Below are 22,699 nucleotides of genomic sequence, written 5' to 3' on the forward strand. Positions count from 1 at the left end.
TTTGGGACATGGGAGGAAACTGGAGCACCAGGAGGAAAACCCACATGGTCACAGAGAGAACATACAAACTCCTCACAGACAGAGAGAACAAACAAACTCCTCACAGAGAACATACAAACTCCTTACAGAGGGAACAAACTCCTCACAGAGGGAACAAACTCCTCACAGAGGGAACATACAAACTCCTCACAGACAGAGAGAACATACAAACTCCTCACAGAGAGAACGTACAAGCTCCTCACAGACAGAGAGAACGTACAAACTCCTCACAGACAGAGAGAACAAACAAACTCCTCACAGAGAACATACAAACTCCTTACAGAGGGAACAAACTCCTCACAGAGGGAACAAACTCCTCACAGAGAGAACATACAAACTCCTCACAGACAGAGAGAACGTACAAACTCCTCACAGACAGAGAGAACGTACAAACTCCTCACAGACAGAGAACATACAAACTCCTCACAGACAGAGAACATACAAACTCCTCACAGACAGCACTGGAATTGAACTCTGATGCCTAGAGCTGTAATAGTGTCACGCTAACTGCTACACTACTGTGGTACAGGAATTGAGGGTCAGGTTGATTGTGGACTAGTCTTGTATAGGGTCAACACAACATCGTGAGCTGAAGGGTCACAAAGTGTGCTGTACTGGTCTACGTTGGATGGGACCTAACAAAGGGAGATTGCAGTTAAATCTACACCTGCACAGTTGGAAACGTTGAAAGAGTTTAGAGCCAACAAGATCCTGTAAAGGTAAAATCCAAGGGGATATCAAGGGATTTTGTGGTTTGGATAATACGAAAAAGGAAGCAAATGGACGACATAGGGATGGAGTAGACAGGCATGTTAAGGGTGTTGGGATATGGGAGAAGGTGCTGTGCTGGTCACCATGTACATGTTTGACCACCTGGCAGGGTCCCATGCTGTACGTTTCTATGATTTTGTAGGGGGTGGGGGTCCAGTGTAATACTGAGAAATAGACAGCTCTGTCATTATTGCAAGATAAGGTATTATAATATCCAGAACTGATACATTAGCAATGCTGTGGAAACATGTTGTATTTGTGTGAGGGCCTGTAGCCTCTGATATAGTCCATTGTTCTGATAATCTGGCCCAAGGACTAGAGTTCAGAGGCATGAAGGTGACTTGTCCTAGGATTGGAGGCCTGATTGCCAGAGTGGGTGGGAGGCTGGGAAAGGGGTTTATTTTCCTGTTGTTCTGTTTGTTTATTTTTGGGGTATGTTGGTTGCATGTTGTTCTGCTGAATACAGTGGCCACGCTACGCTGATGTTGGAATGTGTGTTAACACCTACAGGCCGCCTCCCACCCCACAGCACATCCTGAGCTTATGTCGGCTGTTAACGCAAAATGACGCATTTCACTGAACATCTCGATATTTGTGTGACAAACAAATCTGCTATTCACATACCTGTATAATGTTCATTGCCTTGTGCTGCACAGGTAAGAAGCTGGGCCATCGACGAGCCCACGGCCTTGGACATACTTCCCAAATCCTGAGCGCATTTTTCCAACTGAAATGTTAAAGGGTTCCATCACTGCACAGTTCTACCACTGACGAGTCATGTACAACATATCCATTGCTCCAGAATTTATAACCTTCAAATTATTGGTTCTGCTTGACACCATGACTTCGTTATGTTTCCCACTCACAAAAAGTGGTGTATTGGCAGATCATGCATCCTCAGTAGATCTACCCAGGTTGTTACCTACGCAGTTGTCTGCAAATTCAATTACACTGAAATTGGACACTGCTACAAAATTGCAGTCTACTTCACTCCAACTTATTCTAATTTTAAGGACAGGGGAACAGAAGAAATAGGGAGCAAAAGCCCAACCACTTAATTAGATCGTGTGATCATGAACTTAGTCGTTCAACATTCCCTTTGTCCCTTAGACCTGCTGGTCTCACACTGGTAACAGCTTTCAAGAGTGTGTAACCTTTGGCCAAACACACACTCTTCACCAGCAATGAGCTGTGGTACTGGATGTACTAACCTCAATATTCAATAAACTCAGCAACATCTCCCTATCCCTGCAAACTCTACCAACTTGAAAGCAACAGCGGGCAGAAGCAGTCAATTGCCACTGCACAGAGGTTCTCCTCCAAGTTACGATCCTGACTTGAAAATAGTCTGCCATTCCTTCAAGTCCACTGCAAAGTTACAGATTCCAAAATTCACAGGACAGTGGGGATACCTTGACTAGAAGAAAGGTGCAGAATAATTGGCTATCCCCGTCATCTTCAACATTCCCGCAGGATTAAGGATAGCATGAATCCTGAGGTGAGAGATGAGACCAATGTCGGAACCACAGACTCTCACCAGTGACGGGTATGGACACAGCCCGGTGAGTGGTCCATGTCGTGGTTTCAGGGTTCTCACCTCAATGCCCAATGCTCTTATTAGCTGCTGTGCAGTTCACATACAACCAAACCACACAGCTCTCATCCTGACCAGACCAACGTGAGCTACACAGATATCAGACAAGCCCAGATAGGAAGCCATATCAATCAGCTCACTGAGCACAAAGTCAGCTGACATCAGGAGAAATTACATCAACATACAACTGTGTGCCCTGGAGGAAATTCAACTGAAGGGACGACGGACTTGAGCACAGTGGTTGGGGAGAGATAGGGCTGGGTTGGCCAGTGTAGAGGCACTTCCATGTAGACATTTCATCAACGAAAGTGCGATGCAGGCGATGAATTTATACTTGACTTAAAGGCTGTGGAAAAACATGATCTCCAGTACATTGTCCATAATACTAAAGAATGACAATATTACCTCACAAAAAATGGGCTGAAAAACGGCAGATGGAATGGCTGTTGCACTCAGGACCACACTGTCAGTAGTCGGGCACTGAGGAGTGTGGTGGAGCAAAGGTATCTGGGAATACAGGTCCATGATTCATTGAAAGTGGCAGGACAGGTAGATAGGGTTGTAAGGAAAGCTCTTGGCACACTGGCCGTCGTAAGTCAACGTATTGAGTACTGGTGTTGGGATGATATGTTGAAGGTGTGTAAGACGGTGAGACCTAATTTGGAGTATCCTGTGTAGTTTTGGTCACCTACCGACATAAAAGATGTAATTAACATTGAAAGAGTAGAGAGCGTAGAGAGAAAATTTACAAGGATGTTGCCAGGACAGGAGGACCTGAATTATAAGGAGGGATTGAACAGGTTAGAACTTCATTCCCTGGAACGTAGAAGATTGAGGGAAGATTTGATGGAGGTGTACAAAATTATGAGGGGTATAGACGGGGTAAACGCAAGTAGACTTTTTCCACTGCTCTTGGGTAAGACTAGAACTGGAAGTCATGGGTTAAGGGTGAAAAGTGAAATGTTTAAGGGGAACATGAGGGGAAACTTAACTTAGAGTGTGGTGAAACTGGGGATTGAGCCGCCAGTGCTAGTGGTGGATGTGATTTCAATTTCACCGTTTAAGAGAAGTTTGGATAGGTATGGAGGGCTATGGTCCGGGTGCAGGTCGATGGGACGAGGCAGTTTAAATGGTTTGGCATGGACTAGATCAGCTGAAGGGCCCACCTCTCTTTTCTATGACTGTGGACTCTTCCTCTCCAGCCTGGTATACTGCATATAAAACACAGGACCAGCCCATAGATCTCTTCCCCTAGGACTCGCATATCATTGTGCTTAGTATGGCCCCCTGCAATCTACCTTCAGGAGATGCTCCCAGATCGGAGACATGGCAATGTGACGTCAGCTGAACACAAGTTTCAACCATGATGGAAACACACACCAGCGGCCCACCCACCTCATGCCCACAGTTGAACAACACACACGGCCACTACACACCAGTGAACGTTAATCGATGCTACACCGTACTAAGTGAACACCACACCGCCTGTCACCCACTCCCTAATATTTTCTCTATTACATGGACGACGGCTTTGGTGCTACTTCCTACACTCATGCAAAGCTCATCATCAACCTTCACCACTAAGTTCCACCCTGCTCTCAAATTCATGGGAACCATTTCTGACACTCCTCTCCCTTTTCAGCTCTCTGTCTCATGTCAGGAAACAAACTATCCCCCCCCAACTGTAAACTAATTGCTCCACAGTCACTAAGACTACACCTCCCGATGTGGCTTCATTTATGTCGATGAGATCAAACTCAGCCTGAGCAACTGCTTTGCACAGCCCCTAACGTTCTGTCTGCAATCGCCATTCCGAGCTCAGAGTTGCATGCCCTTTCAACTCTCCTCATTCCCACACTGACCTATCCATGCTCGGCCAGAGTGAGGCCTATTGCAAACACTGAACACTGTATTTTCCAATTTTAGTTAGCCTTCACCTCTGATGTTTTCCCCTCCCTTCCAATCCTCTTATGTTTCTCTCCTTTGCCAAAGCACCCCACTCCGTATCATTCAACCACTTCCTCCTCCTGAACCCATCCACCAACCCACACTTTCACCAGCATATCCTCCAGTCTACCAACTGGTTCTGGTTATATCAATCCTTCACCTCTCTCCTAATTTTTTTTTTTTTTATATACAGTATCACCTTCCTTTCTCAGTAGCCCTGTTTTTTCCTGCTTTTCATCCAATTGTCTCCATCTTCACTCTTCCTCTCTCCACATCACTCCACTTGCCTCTGTTTATCTGTCTGCCTCCCAACAACACCCCTCCCAATCCCCCATTGGGTAAATCTACATTCCTCCTCAGTCACAGTCATACAGCACGAAGTCATCTCTTCAGCCAAACTAGTCCATACTGACCAAGATGGTCCCATCCAACTAATCCCAACATTTGGCTCATAGCCTTCAAACACTTTCCTATCCATATAGCTTTCCAATGGTCTTTTAAAAGTTTGCTATTGTATCTAATTCAACTACTTGCCCTGGCAGCTCATTCCACATACATACCACTCCCCCTTGTAAAAAAAAGTTGCCCTTCAAGATCCTATTAAATTTTTCTCTTCTCACCTAAACCTACGTCCTCTAATAACTGATCCCCCAACCCTGGTAAAGACTGAGTAATTTATGCCACTCACAATTTTACACACTTGCTAAGATCACCTAATGAAAAAAAAGTCCCAGCCTGTCCAACCTCCAACGACAACTTAGTCTCCCAAGTTCTGCCAATATCCTTGTAAATTTTTTTTTTTTTTTTTGCATTCTTTCCAGTTCAATAACATCTTCCCTACAGCAAGGCAACCAAAACAGAACACAGTGCTCCAAGTGTTAACTCCTCCACCCCTGGCAACCTGTTCTAAGTACCCACCCATCTCTGCATGAAAGAACTTACCCCACACATTTCCTTTGAACTTTCTTCTCACTTTAATAAAAGTCCTGTAATTCTTGACATTTCTACCCTGGAAAACAGATCCTGACTCACTACCCTATATATCCCTCTCATAATCTTATAAACCTCCATTAGGTCTCCATTCAGCCTCTGAACGCCAGAGTAAACAGCCCCAATTTATCCAGGCTGTCCTTATAGCTCAGACTCTCTAATCTAAGCTGCAACCTCTTCTGTACCCTTTCCAAAACTTCTAAATCCCCCTGTAATTGGGTGACAATAACTGCACACAATATTTCTGTGACCTAATCAATGTTTTACATAGCTGCAACATAACTTACTGACTCTTAATCAATACCCTGACCAATGAAGGCAATCATACCAAATGCCTTCTTTCAGTCTATGGCCTCCTTTTTTCCCACAATGAGTCTAAAAGAATAAAGAAACTATGTCCTCCTTCTTCAAAGAACAGGGTTTCCACTTCCTTCACCATTGATGCTGCCCTCACCAGCATCTCCTCCATTTCCCACACATCCACACTCACCCCATCTTCCCACACCTTAACAGGGGTGGAGTTCCTCTTGTCTTCACCTGCTAACCCATGAGCCTCCACATCTAACACATCATTCTCTGCAACTCCTGCCATCATGAACGGGATCCTACCAAAAAACACATCTTTACCTCCCTCAGCCCCAAACCCCACTGTCCGCTTTCTGCAGTGATCGCTCCTTGTGATTCCCTTGTCCGTTCATCCCTCTCACTAATCTCCCTCCTGGTACATATCCCTGCAAGCAACAGAAATGCCATACCTGCACATTCACCTCCTGCCTTACCTCCACTGAGGGCCCCAAACAGTCCTTCCAGGTGAGGCAACACTTCACCTGCAAATCTGTTGGGGTTGTCTATTGTATCCAGTGCTCCTGATGTGGTCTCCTCTACACTGGTGAAGCCCAGCGTAACGAGAGAACCACAAAGTCCAGCACCAAAAGCAGAAATGGCCAACCATTTTAATTCCTATTTCCATTCCAATTGTGACATGTTGGTCTATGGTTTCCTCTTTTGCCATGATCAGGCCACTCTCAGGGTGGAGGAACAAACATCATATTCCATCTAGGTAGCCTCCAACGTGATGGCATGAACATCAATTTCTCCTTCCAGTAATTTTCTTTCTTCCCCCTTCCCTCTTTTTCTATTCCCCACTCAGGCCTCTTACCTCTTCTCCTCACTTGCCGTCACCTCTTCCTGGTGCCCCAGCATCTTCCCTTTCTCCCATGGTCCTCCCCCATCAGATTTCCTCTTCTCTAGCCCTTTACCTTTCTCATCTCCTTGGCTTCACCTATCAACTTCTACCTCATTCTCCTTCACCACCCCCCCCCACCTTTTTATTGTGGTGTTCCCCCCCCCCCCCCCACTTTCCAGTCCCGAAGAAGGGTCTTGGCTTGAAACATCGACTGTTTATTCACTTCCATAGATGCTGCCTGGTCTACTGAGTTCCTCCTGCATTTTGTGTGTCCCCGTTTTCACCCTGTCTACTTAAATGGCCACCTTGAGGGAGCTTTAGACATGGACCCAAAGTTCCCTCTTCACATCAATGCTGCTAAGAGTCCTGCCGTTACCTGTATACTTCCCTGTTACAGCCAACCTCCCAGAGTGCAATACCTGACACTTGCTTGAATTGAACTCCATCTGCCATTTCTCTGCCCATACCTGCAACTGTGCTAATCCCACTGTAACCTGAGACAGTCCTGTACCCTGCCAATCTTTAAGTCACCCATCTACTCCAGAACCCAAGCATTTCAAGGCTCAACAGTTTGGGTGATGACATTAAATCACCCACTTCCTTTCAGATACAAACTACTGGTCCAATATCACCAGGCCAAGCCTGGCTCTGTGGAGGACACCTCACTGTTGATGTGATGTCACACGATTTACCTCTGTTAGAAAGAACCAGAACGGCCGCAGAAGTTGGTCTAACTCACCGTTTCCCCAGGCAGCGGTTTCAGTTGTCCATCCACTGCGGCCATCTTGGCGTCCTGGAGTTCATTCCTCAACGTCTGTACTGACTGCAGCGCGGAGTCGATCTCCATGGGCCCGCAGGCCTCCTGAGCCTGTATCCAAAGAATCAAACACCATTTACACATTATATTTTCAATAAAGGCACTTTCACTCACTGTTAAATGAATTACAATGGGACTTCCCGCTTACTACTTACCTTTTGAACAGATGTTCTCAGCTCAGCCAGACTGGTGGCGAGGTTTTTGGCACATTGCCCAAGCTGCATGGCAGCAGCCTGATCTGTGACCGTAGGCACAGCGGCTTTTGCAGAGGAAACCATCTTACTTCCAGGCTGGAGAAACACAACGCTACAGTTAGACAGGATAGGCTTGGGCTTCTGTAGAACCTTCTACCGTCTCAAACATCCCCATGAGAAACTTCAGAAAGACAACCACTGCTCTGACCTTGGAAACTTTGCAGGAACAAGCACAGATTAACAACCAAATAATCTGCTATCTTTTTCGGCATTAATCATTGAAGGAACATGAGGCAGAATCTTTATCTCCCATCTGAAATTGTAACAGCTACTAACATCCATTTCAACAAGTAGAGGGGCTTATCTGAAAAATGACACTCCTCACTCAGCAACACTCCCCCAGAAATGAAACTGAGTGTCACACAATAGATCTGATGCTTCATTCTCTGAGGTGGGATCTGAACCTGCACCTAGACACAGAGACAAGGGAGTGACCCACTGAGCCACTGCCAACATTTTGTCTATGTAACACAACACATGAACTCTTTACCAAACGACTGCAGTACAGAATCTCAGAAAAAAATGTCAGCCTAAGGTTTCAGCATTATAGTAATTGTTTGATTTCATTCAGTACATTCAGGATGACCACCCCTGATGTTGTATGTTTGGCGTTTACATGTTCTCCCTTGACCATGGGGTTTCCCCAAGTACTTTGGTTTCACTACCCCCATCACAAAGATGGTTAACCACTATAAATTGCAGCTGCATCAGTAGACATCACAGGCAATGAGAATTGGTAACATCTTCTCCTCACTGACCCTCGGCACAGGTGCACTTCAAGGCTGCATGCTCAGGCTCCCTGCTCTACTCTCTACACACACACGACTGTGTAGCTAAGCACAGCTTCAACAGTGTGTACTGAGTGGCTGAATCTCGGGGGACATGATGGGAGTGTGGGCAGAATAAAACATGACGAGTGTTAATGGGTGATTGATGGTCAGCATGGATTTGTGGGCTGAAGAGCCTGTTTCCATGCTGTATGGCCTATGTTCTAGAACTATGCATGCAGAGCCCGTCTGTGTCAGTACACTTACGTGTGCGTCAGGTGGCTGGTCATCAACTACAGCTCTACACTCAACACAATAATCTCAGCCAAACTGATCATCAGTCTTCAACATCTAAGCCCCTGTACCTTACTCAGCAGACTTCAGTCACTGTGGGTCGGTAACAACATTTCCTCCTCACTGACCATCAACACAGATACACTTCAAAGTCACGTGCTTACCATACACGAATGTACGGCTAAACAGCTTCAGCGCCGTATTTTTTTTATTTCAAAATATACTTTATTCAAAAATAAATATATACAATAAACCATTCAATAACTTTTCATCCTTTACATACGTTTCCATTATACTCAGTAAAATACCCGTGTTTATAGCCACCCACGTGGCACTCCAGTAGTTCAGCTTAGCATCTCATTGTTGAGGGGTATACTCCCCGCTCCCCGACCCCTCCCACTCCCACAGGGGGAGAAACCTATACTGTGGTCCTTCCCCACCGGGCCCTTGCGGTGGCTGCACCAAGTTTCAGTGCGTCTCTCAGCACGTACTCCTGCAGCCGCGAGTGTGCCAGTCGGCAGCATTCTCCCACGGACATCTCCATGTGCTGGTAGATCATCAAGTTTCGGGCCGACCAAAGAGCGTCTTTCACCGAGTTGATGATCTGCCAGCAGCACCGGATGTTGGTCTCCGTGTGCATCCCCGGGAACAGCCCGTAGATCAGAGAGTCCTCTGTTACGCAGCTGCTGGGGATAAAACGTGACACTAGCCCGTCCATCCTCCTCCACACCCTCTCTGCGAACTGACAGTGTGCAAAGAGGTGGGTCACAGACTCCTCCTCACTGCAGTCCTCCCGTGGGCAGTGGGGTGCGGGGACGACATTCCGGGCGTACAGGAGGGCTCTGACTGGGAGGGCCCCTCTCACCGCCAGCCAGGCGAGGTCTTGGTGCCTGTTGGTGAGATCTGGCGATGAGGCATTTTGCCAGATGAACTGGACAGTCTGCTCAGGGAACCACCCCACTGTGTCCATCACGTCCTTCTCCTGCAGTGCCTGCAGGACACTTCGTGCCGACCACTGCCTGATGGCCTTGTGGTCAAAGGCGTTCTCCTGGAAGAACTTTGCTACGTGGGACAGGTATGCCGGCAACGACCAGCTGACTGGGGCGTTGCGCGGGAGTGGGGCCAGACCCATCCTTCGTAGCCAGGGCGACAAGTAGAACCTGGGCACATAGTGGTACTTGGTGCCCACATACCTGGGCTCTACACACAACCTGATGCAGCCACATACGAAGCTGGCCATCAGGGTGAGGGCGACATTGGGGACGTTCTTGCCCCCGTTGTCCAGGGACTTGTGCATGGCGGTCCGTCTCACCCGCTCCACCCGGGCTGTCTTCAGCTTCAGCGCCGTATACACATTTGCCAATCGCAGGTGGCAATGAGTGAACATACAAGAGCGCAATAGGACATCTGGTTGAGTGGCACTGCAACAACCATCTCTCACTTAACGTCAGTAAAACTAAAGAGCTGACTGTTGACCTGAGGAAGGGGAAGGAGGTTGAACGTGCATTGGGAGATTAGTGGTGGAGCGAGTCGGCTTTAAGTTACTGGCCATTAACATCCCAGATGACCTGCCCTGGGCCCAGCATGTAGATGGAATCACTAGAAGTTGCTGGCCAGCATTTTGTACCTTCTTAGGAGGAGGTTCCTTCAGGTTGTCAGAGCCGGCAGTGGTAACGGGGACAAGCTCCCACTACCTATTAAATGCTCCCAATAACGTGTGCCTCAAATAGCCTCTGACAACCAAGTCCAGCTCCTGGCCTTCATATGGGCTTAGCTACTAAGCCCAGCAGAACCACCTCTACTGACAGGAGAAGGGGCAAAGGCCGGTTACTGGCACCTGAAAACCAGTCGCTTCAGGCTGATGGGGTTCATCAGCCACCTAGGGGAAGGAGAATGCTGATCTCAAACCTCTGCTGTGTTGTGGCTGTACCCACTCATGGGGAAGGCTTCTGGAGTAAACCCCAAGGGAAAAATCTGGAGCTGGAATCCCTAAGGCAGTCCTGCATTGAGTTTAATGCTGACTGGCAACTCCTGTGACACTGCTGGTACCAAACTGTATCGCGCTCTGCTGCCATTCCATAAGACCATAAGACAAAGGAGCAGAAGTCGGCCATTCGGCCCATCGAGTCTGCTCTGCCATTTTATCATGAGCTGATCCATTCTCCCATTTAGTCCCACTCCCCCGCCTTCTCACCATAACCTTTGATGCCCTGGCTACTCAGATACCTATCAATCTCTGCCTTAAATACACCCAATGACTTGGCCTCCACTGCCGCCCGTGGCAACAAGTTCCATAGATCACCACCCAGTGACTAAAAAAATTTCTTTGCATTCCTGTTCTGAATGGGCGCCCTTCAATCCTTAAGTCATGCCCTCTCGTACTAGACTCCCCCATCATGGGAAACAACTTTGCCACATCCACTCTGTCCATGCCTTTTAACATTTGAAATGTTTCTATGAGGTCTCCCCTCATTCTTCTAAACTCCAAGGAATACAGTCCAAGAGCGGACAAACGTTCCTCATATGTTAACCCTCTCATTCCCGGAATCATTCTAGTGAATCTTCTCTGTACCCTCTCCAACGTCAGCACATCCTTTCTTAAATAAGGAGACCAAAACTGCCCACAGTACTCCAAGTGAGGTCTCACCAGCGCCTTATAGAGCCTCAACATCACATCCCTGCTCCTATACTCTATTCCTCTAGAAATGAATGCCAACATTGCATTCACCTTCTTCACTACCGACTCAACCTGGAGGTTAACTTTAAGGGAATCCTGTACGAGGACTCCCAAGTCCCATTGCATCTCAGAGCTTTGAATTCTTTCCCCATTTAAATAATAGTCTGCCCGTTTATTTTTTTCTGCCAAAGTGCATAACCATACACTTTCCAACATTGTACTTCATTTGCCACTTCTCTGCCCATTCTTCCAATCTATCCAAGTCTCTCTGCAGACTCTCCGTTTCCTCAGCACTACTGACCCCTCCACCTATCTTCGTATCGTCAGCAAACTTAGCCACAAAGCCATCTATTCCATAATCCAAATCGTTGATGTACAATGCAAAAAGAAGTGGCCTCAACACTGATCCCTGTGGAACACCACTGGTAGCCAGCAGCCAACCAGAATAGGATCCCTTTATTCCCACTCTCTGTTTCCTGCCAATCAGCCAATGCTCTATCCACGTATGTAACTTTCCTGTAATTCCATGGGCTCTTATCTTGTTAAGCGGCCTCATGTGTGGCACCTTGTCAAAGGCCTTCTGAAAATCCAAATATACAACATTCACTGCATCTCCCTTGTCTAGCCTACTGGTAATTTCCTCAAAAAATTGTAATAGGTTTGTCAGGCAGGATTTTCCTTTAAGGAATCCATGCTGAGTTCTGCCTATCTTGTCATATGCCTCCAGGTACTCTGTAACCTCATCCTTGACAATCGACTCCAACAACTTCCCAACCACCGACGTCAAGCTAACAGGTCCATAATTTCCTTTTTGCTTCCTTGCCCCCTTCTTAAATAGCGGAGTGACATTTGCAATCTTCCAGTCCTCCGGAACCATGCCAGAATCTATTGACTTTTGAAAGATCATCGCCAATGCCTCTGCAATCTCCACAGCTACTTCCTTCAGAACACGAGGGTGCATTCCATCTGGTCCAAGAGATCTATCAACCTTTAGCCTATTCAGCTTCCTGAGTACTTTCTCTGTTGTAATTGTGACTGCGCACACTTCTCTTCCCTGCCACCCTTGAGTGTCCGGGATCCTGCTGTCTTCCTCAGTGAAGACTGATGCAAAATACTGGTTCAGTTCCTCTGCCATCTCCTCATCTCCCATTACAATTTCTCCAGTATCATTTTCTATCGGTCCTATATCTACTCTCACCTGTCTTTTACTCTTTATATACTTGAAAAAGCTTTTAGTATCCTCTTCGATATTATTTGCTAGTTTCCTTTCATAATTAATCTTTTCTCTCTTAATGATCTTCTTGGTTTCCTTTTGTAAGGTTTTAAAGACTTCCCAATCCTCTGTCTTCCCACTAATTTTTGCTTCCTTGTATGCCCTCTCCTTAGTTTTAACTTTGGCTTTGACTTCTCTTGTCAACCACGGTTGCATCCTTTTTCCACTCGAAAATTTCTTCTTTTTTGGAATATACCTGTCTTGCACATTCCTCACTTCTCGCGTAAACTCCAGCCACTGCTGCTCTGCCGTCTTTCCCGCCAGTGTCTCTTTCCAGTCAACTTTGGCCAGTTCCTCTCTCATGCCACTGTAGTTTCCTTTACTCCACTGAAACACTGACACATCAGATTTCAGCTTCTCTTTTTCTAATTTCACAGTGAACTCAATCATGTTATGATCACTGCCTCCTAAGGGTTCCTTCACCTCAATCTCTCCAATCACCTCCGGTTCATTACACAATACCCAATCCAGTACAGCCGATCCACTAGTGGGCTCAACAACAAGCTGTTCTAAAAAGCCATCTCGCAGACATTCTACAAATTCTCTCTCTTGAGATCCAGTGCGGACCTGATTTTTCCAATCTACTCGCATGTTAAAAATCCCCCACAATTATCATAACACTGCCCTTCTGACAAGCCTTTTCTATTTCCAGTTGTAATTTGTAGTCCACATCCCTGCAGCTGTTTGGAGGCCTATTAAATAACTGCCATCAGGGTCCTTTTACCCCTGCTATTCCTTAGCTCAACCCATAAAGATTCTGCACCTTCCGATCCTATATCACCTCTTTCTAATGATTTAATATCATTTCTTACCAATAAAGCCACGCCTCCCCCTCTGCCTACCTTCCTATCCTTCCGATACACCGTGTATCCTTGGACGTTCAGCTCCCAGAGACATGCATCCTTTAGCCAGGTCTCAGTGATGGCCACAATATCATATCTGCCAATCTGTAGCTGTACAACAAGATCATCCACCTTATTTCTTATGCTGCGTGCATTTAAGTACAACACCTTAAGACCAGTATTTGATACTTTTTGCTTTGATTTCATTGCAACTTTATTGCACTGCAACTCATCCCAATGGCTACACATTTGCCCCATCACCTGCCTGTCTTTCCTGACGTCTTTACTGCTCACTATCTTAGATTTATTTCTGTTTTCCCCTTCCTCCGCTCTATCATTCCGGTTCCCATCCCCCTGCCAAATTAGTTTAAACCCTCCCTAACAGCTCTATTTAACTTTCCCGCCAGGATATTGGTCCCCTTCGGGTTCAGGTGTAATCTGTCCTTTTTGAACAGGTCATACTTTCCCCAGAAGAGATCCCAATTATCCAAGAATCTGAAGCCCTGCCCCCTACACCAGTCTCTCAGCCACGCATTCATCTGCCTGATCCGACTACTCTTGCCCTCGCTAGCACGTGGCACAGGTAGCAATCCCGAGATTACTACCCTGGAGGTCCTGCTTCTCAGCTTCCTTCCTAACTCCTGGAAATCTCTCTTCAGGACCTCCTCCTTTGTCCTATCTATGTCATTGGTACCAACATGTACCAAGACAACTGGCTGCTCACCCTCCCCCTTTAGAATATTCAGGACCCGATGCGAGACATTCCTTTGGGTTCATTGCTCTCCATATTGTACTGCCCTGGCTTGTGTATTTAGACAGCCAGGATGCAACATCCATGGTTGACCCCAACCAACGGAGGCCTCATCACTACATCACCAAACATTCTAACAAACAGATGTACTGTTGAAAGCAGCCTGACTGGTTGCATCACGGTCTGGTAGAGCAATTCAAATGCACGGGAAACTGCAGCGGGTAATGGTCTCAACCCACTAGGTGACAGGCACATCACTCCCCAACATTAGTGGTACCTACAGGAGGTGCTGCCTTAAAAAGGTGACATCTATCATCAAAGGTCCCCATGCCATCTTCTCACAGCTACCAATAGGCAGGAGGTACAGAAGGCTGAAGTCCAACACCATCAGGTTTAAGAACAGCTACTTCCCTTCAACCACGAGTCTTCAACCAACGTGCACAACCTTAACCATGAATGTGTAGAGCAATGCCATGACCCCTTTGACGATGTTGTAAAACAAAAGACTTGTTTTTTTGTTGTAATTATGTTATTGTATAGCTTTACGCTTTCTATATGAATGCCGCATCTGTACGTCTGTGATGCTGCCGCAAGTAAGGTTGTTGATGTGCCTGTGCATACGTCTACAATAAACTTTGACTTGCCACACTGACATCTAACTATCAATATGGAAAATCAATGGAGGGTCACTGACCTGAAAACGGGAACTCTGCCTCTCTTCTCAGAGATGCTGCCTGACCTCCTGGCAGTTTCTAGCATTTTTATTCTTATTTTGGATTCCGGTTTCTATGGTTATATACAATCTTTTTCATGCAAAAAACAAAACATTGTTCAGGTATGTCTAGCTGATAAAATGCAATCCAGCTAATTACTGACTGAACAGTCTCGCCTCAATCATCAGTAAAGAACTGAGGTGAGAGTGACTGCCATCGATGTCAAGGCAGTGTCTGATAAATGAGGCATCAAGAAGACTGCTAAAAACGTGACCACTGGAGGTTAGTCACCCCACCTGGGCCAATCTCAACTTCAGCTGCTTCCATCATAAGTGGGAATATTCATTGAAAATGACCTAACGTTTAAAGCCATTACTTGCAACAACATCGAGTCAACAGCCATGCGCGCAAGCATAGGTTGCATTTGCACCTGCCCCACCACCCCATCATTTCCGATCACTGCCGCTTTCTGTGTTAAAATTTTAGCCCTCAGATCTCCTTCAAGTTTCTCTACCCTCGCCTTAAGCTTGAGCTCACTAGTTCTGGACTCTCCCACCCTGGGAAAAAGGCTGATTATCTATCTTATTAATGCCTCTCATAAATTTATAAACTCCAAGTTCACCCTAAGCATCTTTTGTTTTACTGAGAGCAACCCTAATCTATTTGGAGTCTTCTTATAACGACAGCCCTCCATCCCAGCCTGGGCAGCCTCTCCTGAAAGGAGAGTTGCTCTCACTCCACCCTGATGAATCTCCTTTGGCCGGCCTCCAGTGTTCTTCCATCTTTTGATAGGTCTATAAGACCATAAGACATGCATGCAGAGTTAGTCACTGAGCTGAATAAGGTCTACTGTGTGCGGTAGAGCTGGAGGAAAGGACAGTACGGAAACACATCAAGTCTGCACCAAGCACCCATTGACACCAGTCCTACTGCAGTCCTCCTCTCCTCGCATTCCAACAATTTCCTAGATTCCGACACTCACCTATTCACTGGGGCAATTTACAGCAGCCAAATAATCTCCTGACACACACATCTTTGGGATGTGAGAGGAACCTGCAGCACCCGGAGAAAATCAATGCAGTCACAGGGAGAACGTGCAAACTCCACGCAGACAGGTGGTCAGGATTGGACCTGGGTCACTGGCACTGTGAGGCAGTGGCTCTCCTGCCACACTACTCTGCTGTGCTGGTATGTCCCAAACGACAGACACCCTGTGAAACTGTAATAGAACTTCCCTGAGCCTGAACTCCAACGGTGTTGCAATAAAGTTCTTCTTAACGACTTGCTGGACCTACCTGCTGACCCTTTGATTCACGTTCATTCCTCTGCACTTAACACAATTTCAGTTTCCTTCCATTTAGATGATATTCTGTTTTATGCTTCCATTTCTTTTCCACAAATTAAAACTCCATTTGCCAAATACTTGTCCACTCACTCACTGGATCATTGGATTTATAATCACACCGCAGAGTCACGATATCCTCAATACAGCATTCAGATGTTGAATCACTGATCCCACGTATCTGCCCCTCCTCCAGGTCAGGGACAGAAATATTAAATAACTGAAGACCAAGATCGGATGCCCGGAATCATGCAGGTTACATACATAGTGTGAAAATGACCGATTTATCCCTCCATTGGCTGTGTGATTATCAAGTCCAACACCACAGCCTCTGAACCTGTACACACCATCTTCCGGTGTATCACAAACTAGGCCAAATTGTCAAACAAATCGACTTTAATCAAAGGCAGACTCAGACAGGCGAGAAGGTGGGAACGGCAGGGGAAAGGAACAAGGGGAAGACAGCAGGGAGATTGTGCATAGGAGATAGAGGCATGGGGCAACAGAGACTAAGGGTAGGCAGACAGGGATCAGGAGATAGAAAGGAGGGGGACAAAAGGGAACTGATGGGAAAGGAGAAGATAGGTGGAAGGGTAGAAAGGGAGAGGCTGGGGCAGAGAGACAAAGAGGGAGTGCGGAGATGGCGCGCAGAGACGGCGAGAGGGGCGCGCAGAGGGGGAGAGGTGGGTGGGCAGTGAGACAGGGAGGGGGGTGCGATGGGATTGACAGAGAGAGGGGACAGAGAGGGTGGATTGATGGGGGGTGGGGGAGGAGAAACAAAGGAGAGGTGATGTGTACAAGGTGCATTTGGGAGCGGGGGCATGCATAACCACACAGACAGACCTGTAGGAAGTTCTGACTGGCGATAATCAGGGCAAGCTGGGCAGTCAGGTTCTCCGGGTCAGCCTGACTTCCTCGGACTCCTTGCACCAACTGAGGGATGTGATCAGCAACAGCCTGCAAAATTAAAAAGTGGCATACAAAGTCTGAGGAAAGTGTCGTGTTTCAAACAAATGACCTGCATTATTTCAAACACTCCCTCTCAACCATCTGTGGGGCCAGTTGGTTGCTCTGTGTCCAGTACACTTGGCAGCAGCTCTATACCCATGGTTTCTGAGAACTCAAAGGGCAGCAGACATATGGGACCAACGTCCTGCAGGTCCCACTCTGAGTCACACATTATCTAACTTGGAAATACGATGCAGTTGTCACCAGATTTAAATTCAGAAATCTCTCCCTGATACTTGTTGAGGAAATGCATTATTACCTTTCTACAATTTGTTGGCCACGTAGGCATTGAAATACAGAAGGTCAAACTCGAATGGGTCAGGGACAAAGGAGCCAGACAAACCAGATGTCTTTTACTTGCCATGTGCTTGAAGGAGGCTGCTATTTTGTGAAGCTGCTCTGTAACCTCCAATTTGTGAACTGCTTGATGAACTGATTCGTGCTCTGGTATAATTGAACACGGACACAAGAGGTTTCTGCTACTGATCTGCTAAATCTGAAATCAGTCCCATATAAGCTGTGCATAGTGCATAAAGGTAGGTTTTCATAAGTAATCTCGTTATCTCCTAGTGTCTAGGTGACCCGGTTCGACCCAGAGTCAAATAGAACAAAGAAGTCACCTAAGGTATGAAGTTGTGTAGCCCTTGGACTACATCCAACGGAAATCTGACACAGGTCATTCAGATGACCTCGAGCCAACAAGATTGAAGTGTAAATTTTGAACAGATGAGGAAGGCTATAAGAACGAGTAGCAAAGGGGAGAGAACTCTGGAGACTACGTATCACAAGGAATAACCCCATGCTAGGGGCTGGGAGGGAAAAACGGATCGAGTGTCTGGCCAATGGGAGATCTCCATGTCAGTGTTATAAATTGGTACGGAGGGAACAGTTGACTTCATGTTCAACTGGGGTCAACATAGTTACTTTGTTGTTTGCGCAGAGACAATAAAGTATAATCACTGAATCACGCAGCACAGATATGACTAGTATCCACCCAGCTCACCTGTGCCATCTATGGAGCCTGTCCATTGCCCTTGGAAAAAGTCCACCTCCAAGGCCCTCTTAATTCCCTCAACCTCGAGAAGGTCATCCCTCAGCCTCCTACATTCCAGTGGGTACAATCCCAGCCCACCAATCTCTCCTTGTAGCTACAGGCAACACCCTAGTGAATCTTTTCTCAATTGCTAGCATATCCTTCCTGTAGCGTGGTGACCAGAACTGCACACAATATTCTAAGTACAGTATTATCTAACTAATATTTTGTCTCAGCTCTGATACTCAAAGCCTCAACCAATGAAGGCAATCAGACTGAATGGTTCCTTCATTGCCCTATCCACCTACTTTTAGTGGGCTGTGGACTTTCACTCCAAGGTCTCTCAGTACATATATTAACACACCTCTATATATCCTACCAAGAATCTGATTGCCCAAAATGCAAAGGGATTTACCAGGGTATTTCCTGGAACATAAGGCTACAGTTAAGGGGAAAAAAAATTGATAGCCTGTGTGTGTTTGCACTAGGAGGCTAAGGGGTGATCTTATAGATGTTTATAAAGTTACTAGACAATGGGGTGACCTGTTGGGGCACCCTTTGAGAGAAGGGTAGTACAGTCTGATGTAACCAGAATGAACATTAAATTTTCCCGAATGCTTTTGGTATTGCTTTGCTTTGGAAATTGAAGAAGAAAACCTCAATTTATTAAAGAAGAATGATGCATAGCAAGGCAAATATAGCTCTTCCTTGTTTAACAAAGGACACTTCTGAGGGCATCATTTCTGGTTGATCTGCCACCCTTGTGCCTCTCGTTGTCATTCTGGAGACGTGCAGTCCTTTCATCTGCCATCTCTTCATCTCTTCTGTTATTATTCTTTGTCTCTGATCTTGGAGATGTGCATTTCTCTGCTCCTTTGTCTCTTCCTCTCTCCTCATCCTGTGCCTGTTTTTGTCATTCTGGAGACATGCAGTCCTTTCATTCCTCGTCTCTTCATCTCTTCTGCTGTTTGTTGTTTGTCTCTGATCCTGGAGAGGTGCATGCCTCTCCTCCTCCATCTCTTCCTCTCTCCTCCTCCTGTGCCTGTTTTTGTCATTCTGGAGATGTGCAGCCCTTTCATTCCGGAGATGTGCAGCCCTTTCATTCCCTGTCTCTTCATCTCTTCTGTTGTTTGTTGTTTGTCTCTGATTTTGGAGACGTGCACTTCTCAGCTTCTTTGTCTCTTCGTCTCTCCTTCTATGCCAGTTGTTGTCATTTTGGAGACGTGCATGCCTCTCCTCCTCTGTCTTGTTTTCTCTCATCTTTTTTTGTCCTGACTCTTTGATCCTGGAGTCATGCAGCCCTGGCCTCATCCGATTCTTGTTCTCTCCCTTTCCTTGCCGCTTCCCGTCGACGTTTGGCGTCATCTCTTGACCATAATGTCCCCCTTCTCTTTCCATGCGACATAATTAGACTGACCATATTTTTTTTACCCTAATGCTGGATAGAAGATATGAAGCAATAACACCAAAGCCTCCAGGACGCTGATTATTCTTGATGATGTGGTTGGTGCTCTCCTAAATGGATGTGATATAGTCACTGCTGTCCTTTGATTGCAGCAAAGGGTTTGATGGGTGTCTCGAAATACGTCATTACAATAAGATTTAATTATCTCTTATTGATGGGTGGCAGTTAGATCTGTCCCAATCCTGCACATGCTGATGGCGATTAGCAGAATGTGACCCCTCGAAATAGAGCTGCCTTGCCCTTTTGCTCCAGTTGGTGTCACTGCTGTGAGCATCGTGAATCGCTTCTGAGGCTGGCTGTGTGCAGGCATTGTGGTGTTGCGTCGCGGTTTCCATCATGGCTGACATCGGCTCTCGGGTGAAAGCGGGGCTGTTGATTTGGTGAGTGAGCAATTTTATATGAATATATAACCCTGAACTTTGGATTCAATCTGTAAGTTAGCGCATTTGAAATCGATTTAGCCAAAAATATGCCGCTGTAATGCACCGTTTGCGTTAATTGGAGGTCACAAACAGTCAAACAGAGCATGAGAGTTTTAATAGTATATAGATGACAGGCATAGAAAGGATAGATAGTCAGTCTTTTTCCCAGAGCCAGAGAGCACAGGTGTAAGGTGAGAGGCATGTGGGCATCTGAAACGCACTGCCAGAGAAAATGGTGGAGACAGATACCATTACAGTATCTAAAAGACTTTTCAACAAGTACTTGGATAAGAAAGGTGAGAGATATGGACTTGGTGCAGGGTTAGTGTAGACTGGCATCACAGCTGCATGGGCAAGCTGAGCCAAAGAGCATCCCGATTATATTAAGTGCTGCACTCAATTTCAAAGTGCAATACCTCACACTAGGCTGGATTAAATACAACTTGAGAAGCAGTTCAAAAACACTTGAACCTTTGAACTAACCTTTATTGAATGTGAAAGGATCAGGATTCCAGCGGGCACTCACCTTACAACTCTGGACCAGTTGCTGCTGAGCGGCCGTGTTCTTATTGGATGATGATGCATTCTGAGATGCAGCGATGGTCTGCGTTGCAGCGGCTGCTGCCTGCTTGGCTGCATTCTAGTTCACAGAGAGACACACACCATGAGTAAGTGTTGCACGGATTGCGTTTAATCCTGAACATGTTACTGCTCAACTCGGACAACCCTTTTGCACAAATCTGCCAAGTCTGTCCCACCAGCACAAACTTTCTCCCGTCACACAAATGTATCCACATAGTGGTCATCTTGCAAACTTCGCCTGCTTTAGTTTTCAGATACCAGAGAAACTCATTGAGTCCAATCAGACCGTCACTCAGATTCTTCCTCGGTTAGTCTAAGAGAAGGAATTAATGCCTCACCAGAGGGGAGTGCTTGGAGGAAATAAACAAGGAAGACGTGTTTAAAGCAGAGGTTAATAGGCTTTTGATTGGTTGGGCGTCAAAAATGATGAATCAGCTGTGATAGAATGGCAGAGCAGACTTCATGGGCCAAATGGCCCAATTCTACCCTAATGTCTTGTGGTCTTAAAATGCTGGAGGAAAAAGCAAGCCAGGGAATAAAAAAAAATCAACATTTCAGGCTGTGATATACCAAAGAAATATCTCCGTAGAAGCTGCTTGACTTGCTGAGGTCCTCCAGCATTTTGTGTGGATTCCCAATCTCTCCTTTAAACTTCCCCCCTCTCACTTTAAATGCATGTTCTCCTACTTCACATTTCCTCCCTGAGAAAAAGACCCTGACTGTCTAACCCATCTCCCGGTCATAGTTTTACAAGCCTCTATCAGGATTCCCCTCAGTCTCTGCTATTCCAGGGAAAGCAATCTCAGTTTGTCCAACCTCTCCTTGCAGCTCACAGCTTCTAATCCAGGCACTTCCAGTTTGTCCAACCTCTCCTTGCAGCTCACAGCTTCTAATCCAGGCAATCCCAGTTTGTCCAACCTCTCCTTGCAGCTCACAGCTTCTAATCCAAGCAATCCCAGTTTGTCCAACCTCTCCTTGCAGCTCACAGCTTCTAATCCAAGCAGCACCCTGTTGGACCTCTTCTGCGCCCTTTCCAAAGCCTCTACATCCTTTCTCTAATAAGATGACCAGAATTACATGCAGTATTTCAAGAGCAACACAACCAAAGTGTTATTTAGGTACAACACGACTTCCTGGCATACTCAGTGCCCTGACTAATGAAGGCAAGAATGCCATACACCTTCTTTTCCAACCTACCTACTTGTGTGGGCACTGACAGTGAGCGATGGACTTGGAGCTCCAGAACTCTGCACATCAGTCCTGCCATTAACTGTGTACCACCCCTTTACAATGGACCTCCCAAAGTGCAATACCTTCACATTTGCTCAGATTAAATTCCACCTGCTATTTCTCTGCCCAATCGATCTATATTCTGCTGCTTCATTTGACAGCTCTCTACACTCTCTACAAATCGAATGAACTTCATGATGTCTGCAAACTTACTAAACCTCGCATCTATGCACACTTATGTACACTCAGTGGCCACTTTATTAGGTACACCTGCTTGTTAATGCAAGTATCTAATCAGCCAATCATGTGGCAGCAACTCAATGCATAAAAGTGTGTGGACATGATTTGAGGTTCAGTTGTTGTTCAGACCAAACATCTGAATGGGGAAGAAATGTGATCTAAGTGACTTTGACCATGGAATAAGTGTTGGTGCCAGACAGGGTGGTTTGAGTATCTCAGAAACTGCTGATCTCCTGGGACTTACACATATAGCAGTCTCTTGAGTTTACAGAGAATGGTGCAAAAAAAAAAAACAAGCAAAAAAAAATGCAATGAGTGGCAATTCTGTGGGCAAATAAGAGGGGTCAAAGGAGAATGGCCAGACTAGTTCAAGCTGACAGGAAGGTGACAGTGACTCAAATAACCATGCATTACAACAGTGGTGTGCAAAAATGCATCTCTGAACATACAACATGTCAAACC

The 22,699-nt window shown here is 46.2% G+C and overlaps 1 protein-coding gene across 5 annotated transcripts in view; it reads right to left on the bottom strand.

The window, feature by feature from the left end:
- Positions 1–22,699, bottom strand: part of tln2b (talin 2b) — a 316,251-nt gene that overhangs the window by 102,648 nt on the left and 190,904 nt on the right. For all 5 annotated transcript variants that reach the window (XM_072282202.1, XM_072282201.1, XM_072282200.1 and 2 more), the window contains 5 exons: positions 20,712–20,825; positions 17,101–17,214; positions 7,500–7,634; positions 7,267–7,395; positions 1,435–1,537 (listed from right to left, as the gene is read on the bottom strand). In XM_072282202.1, coding sequence (XP_072138303.1) covers positions 1,435–1,537; positions 7,267–7,395; positions 7,500–7,634; positions 17,101–17,214; positions 20,712–20,825 — 595 coding nt within the window. The remainder of the gene's footprint in view (positions 1–1,434; positions 1,538–7,266; positions 7,396–7,499; positions 7,635–17,100; positions 17,215–20,711; positions 20,826–22,699) is intronic.

This window comes from Mobula birostris, chromosome 18 (genome assembly GCF_030028105.1).
Source record: "Mobula birostris isolate sMobBir1 chromosome 18, sMobBir1.hap1, whole genome shotgun sequence".
NCBI lineage: Eukaryota > Metazoa > Chordata > Chondrichthyes > Myliobatiformes > Myliobatidae > Mobula > Mobula birostris.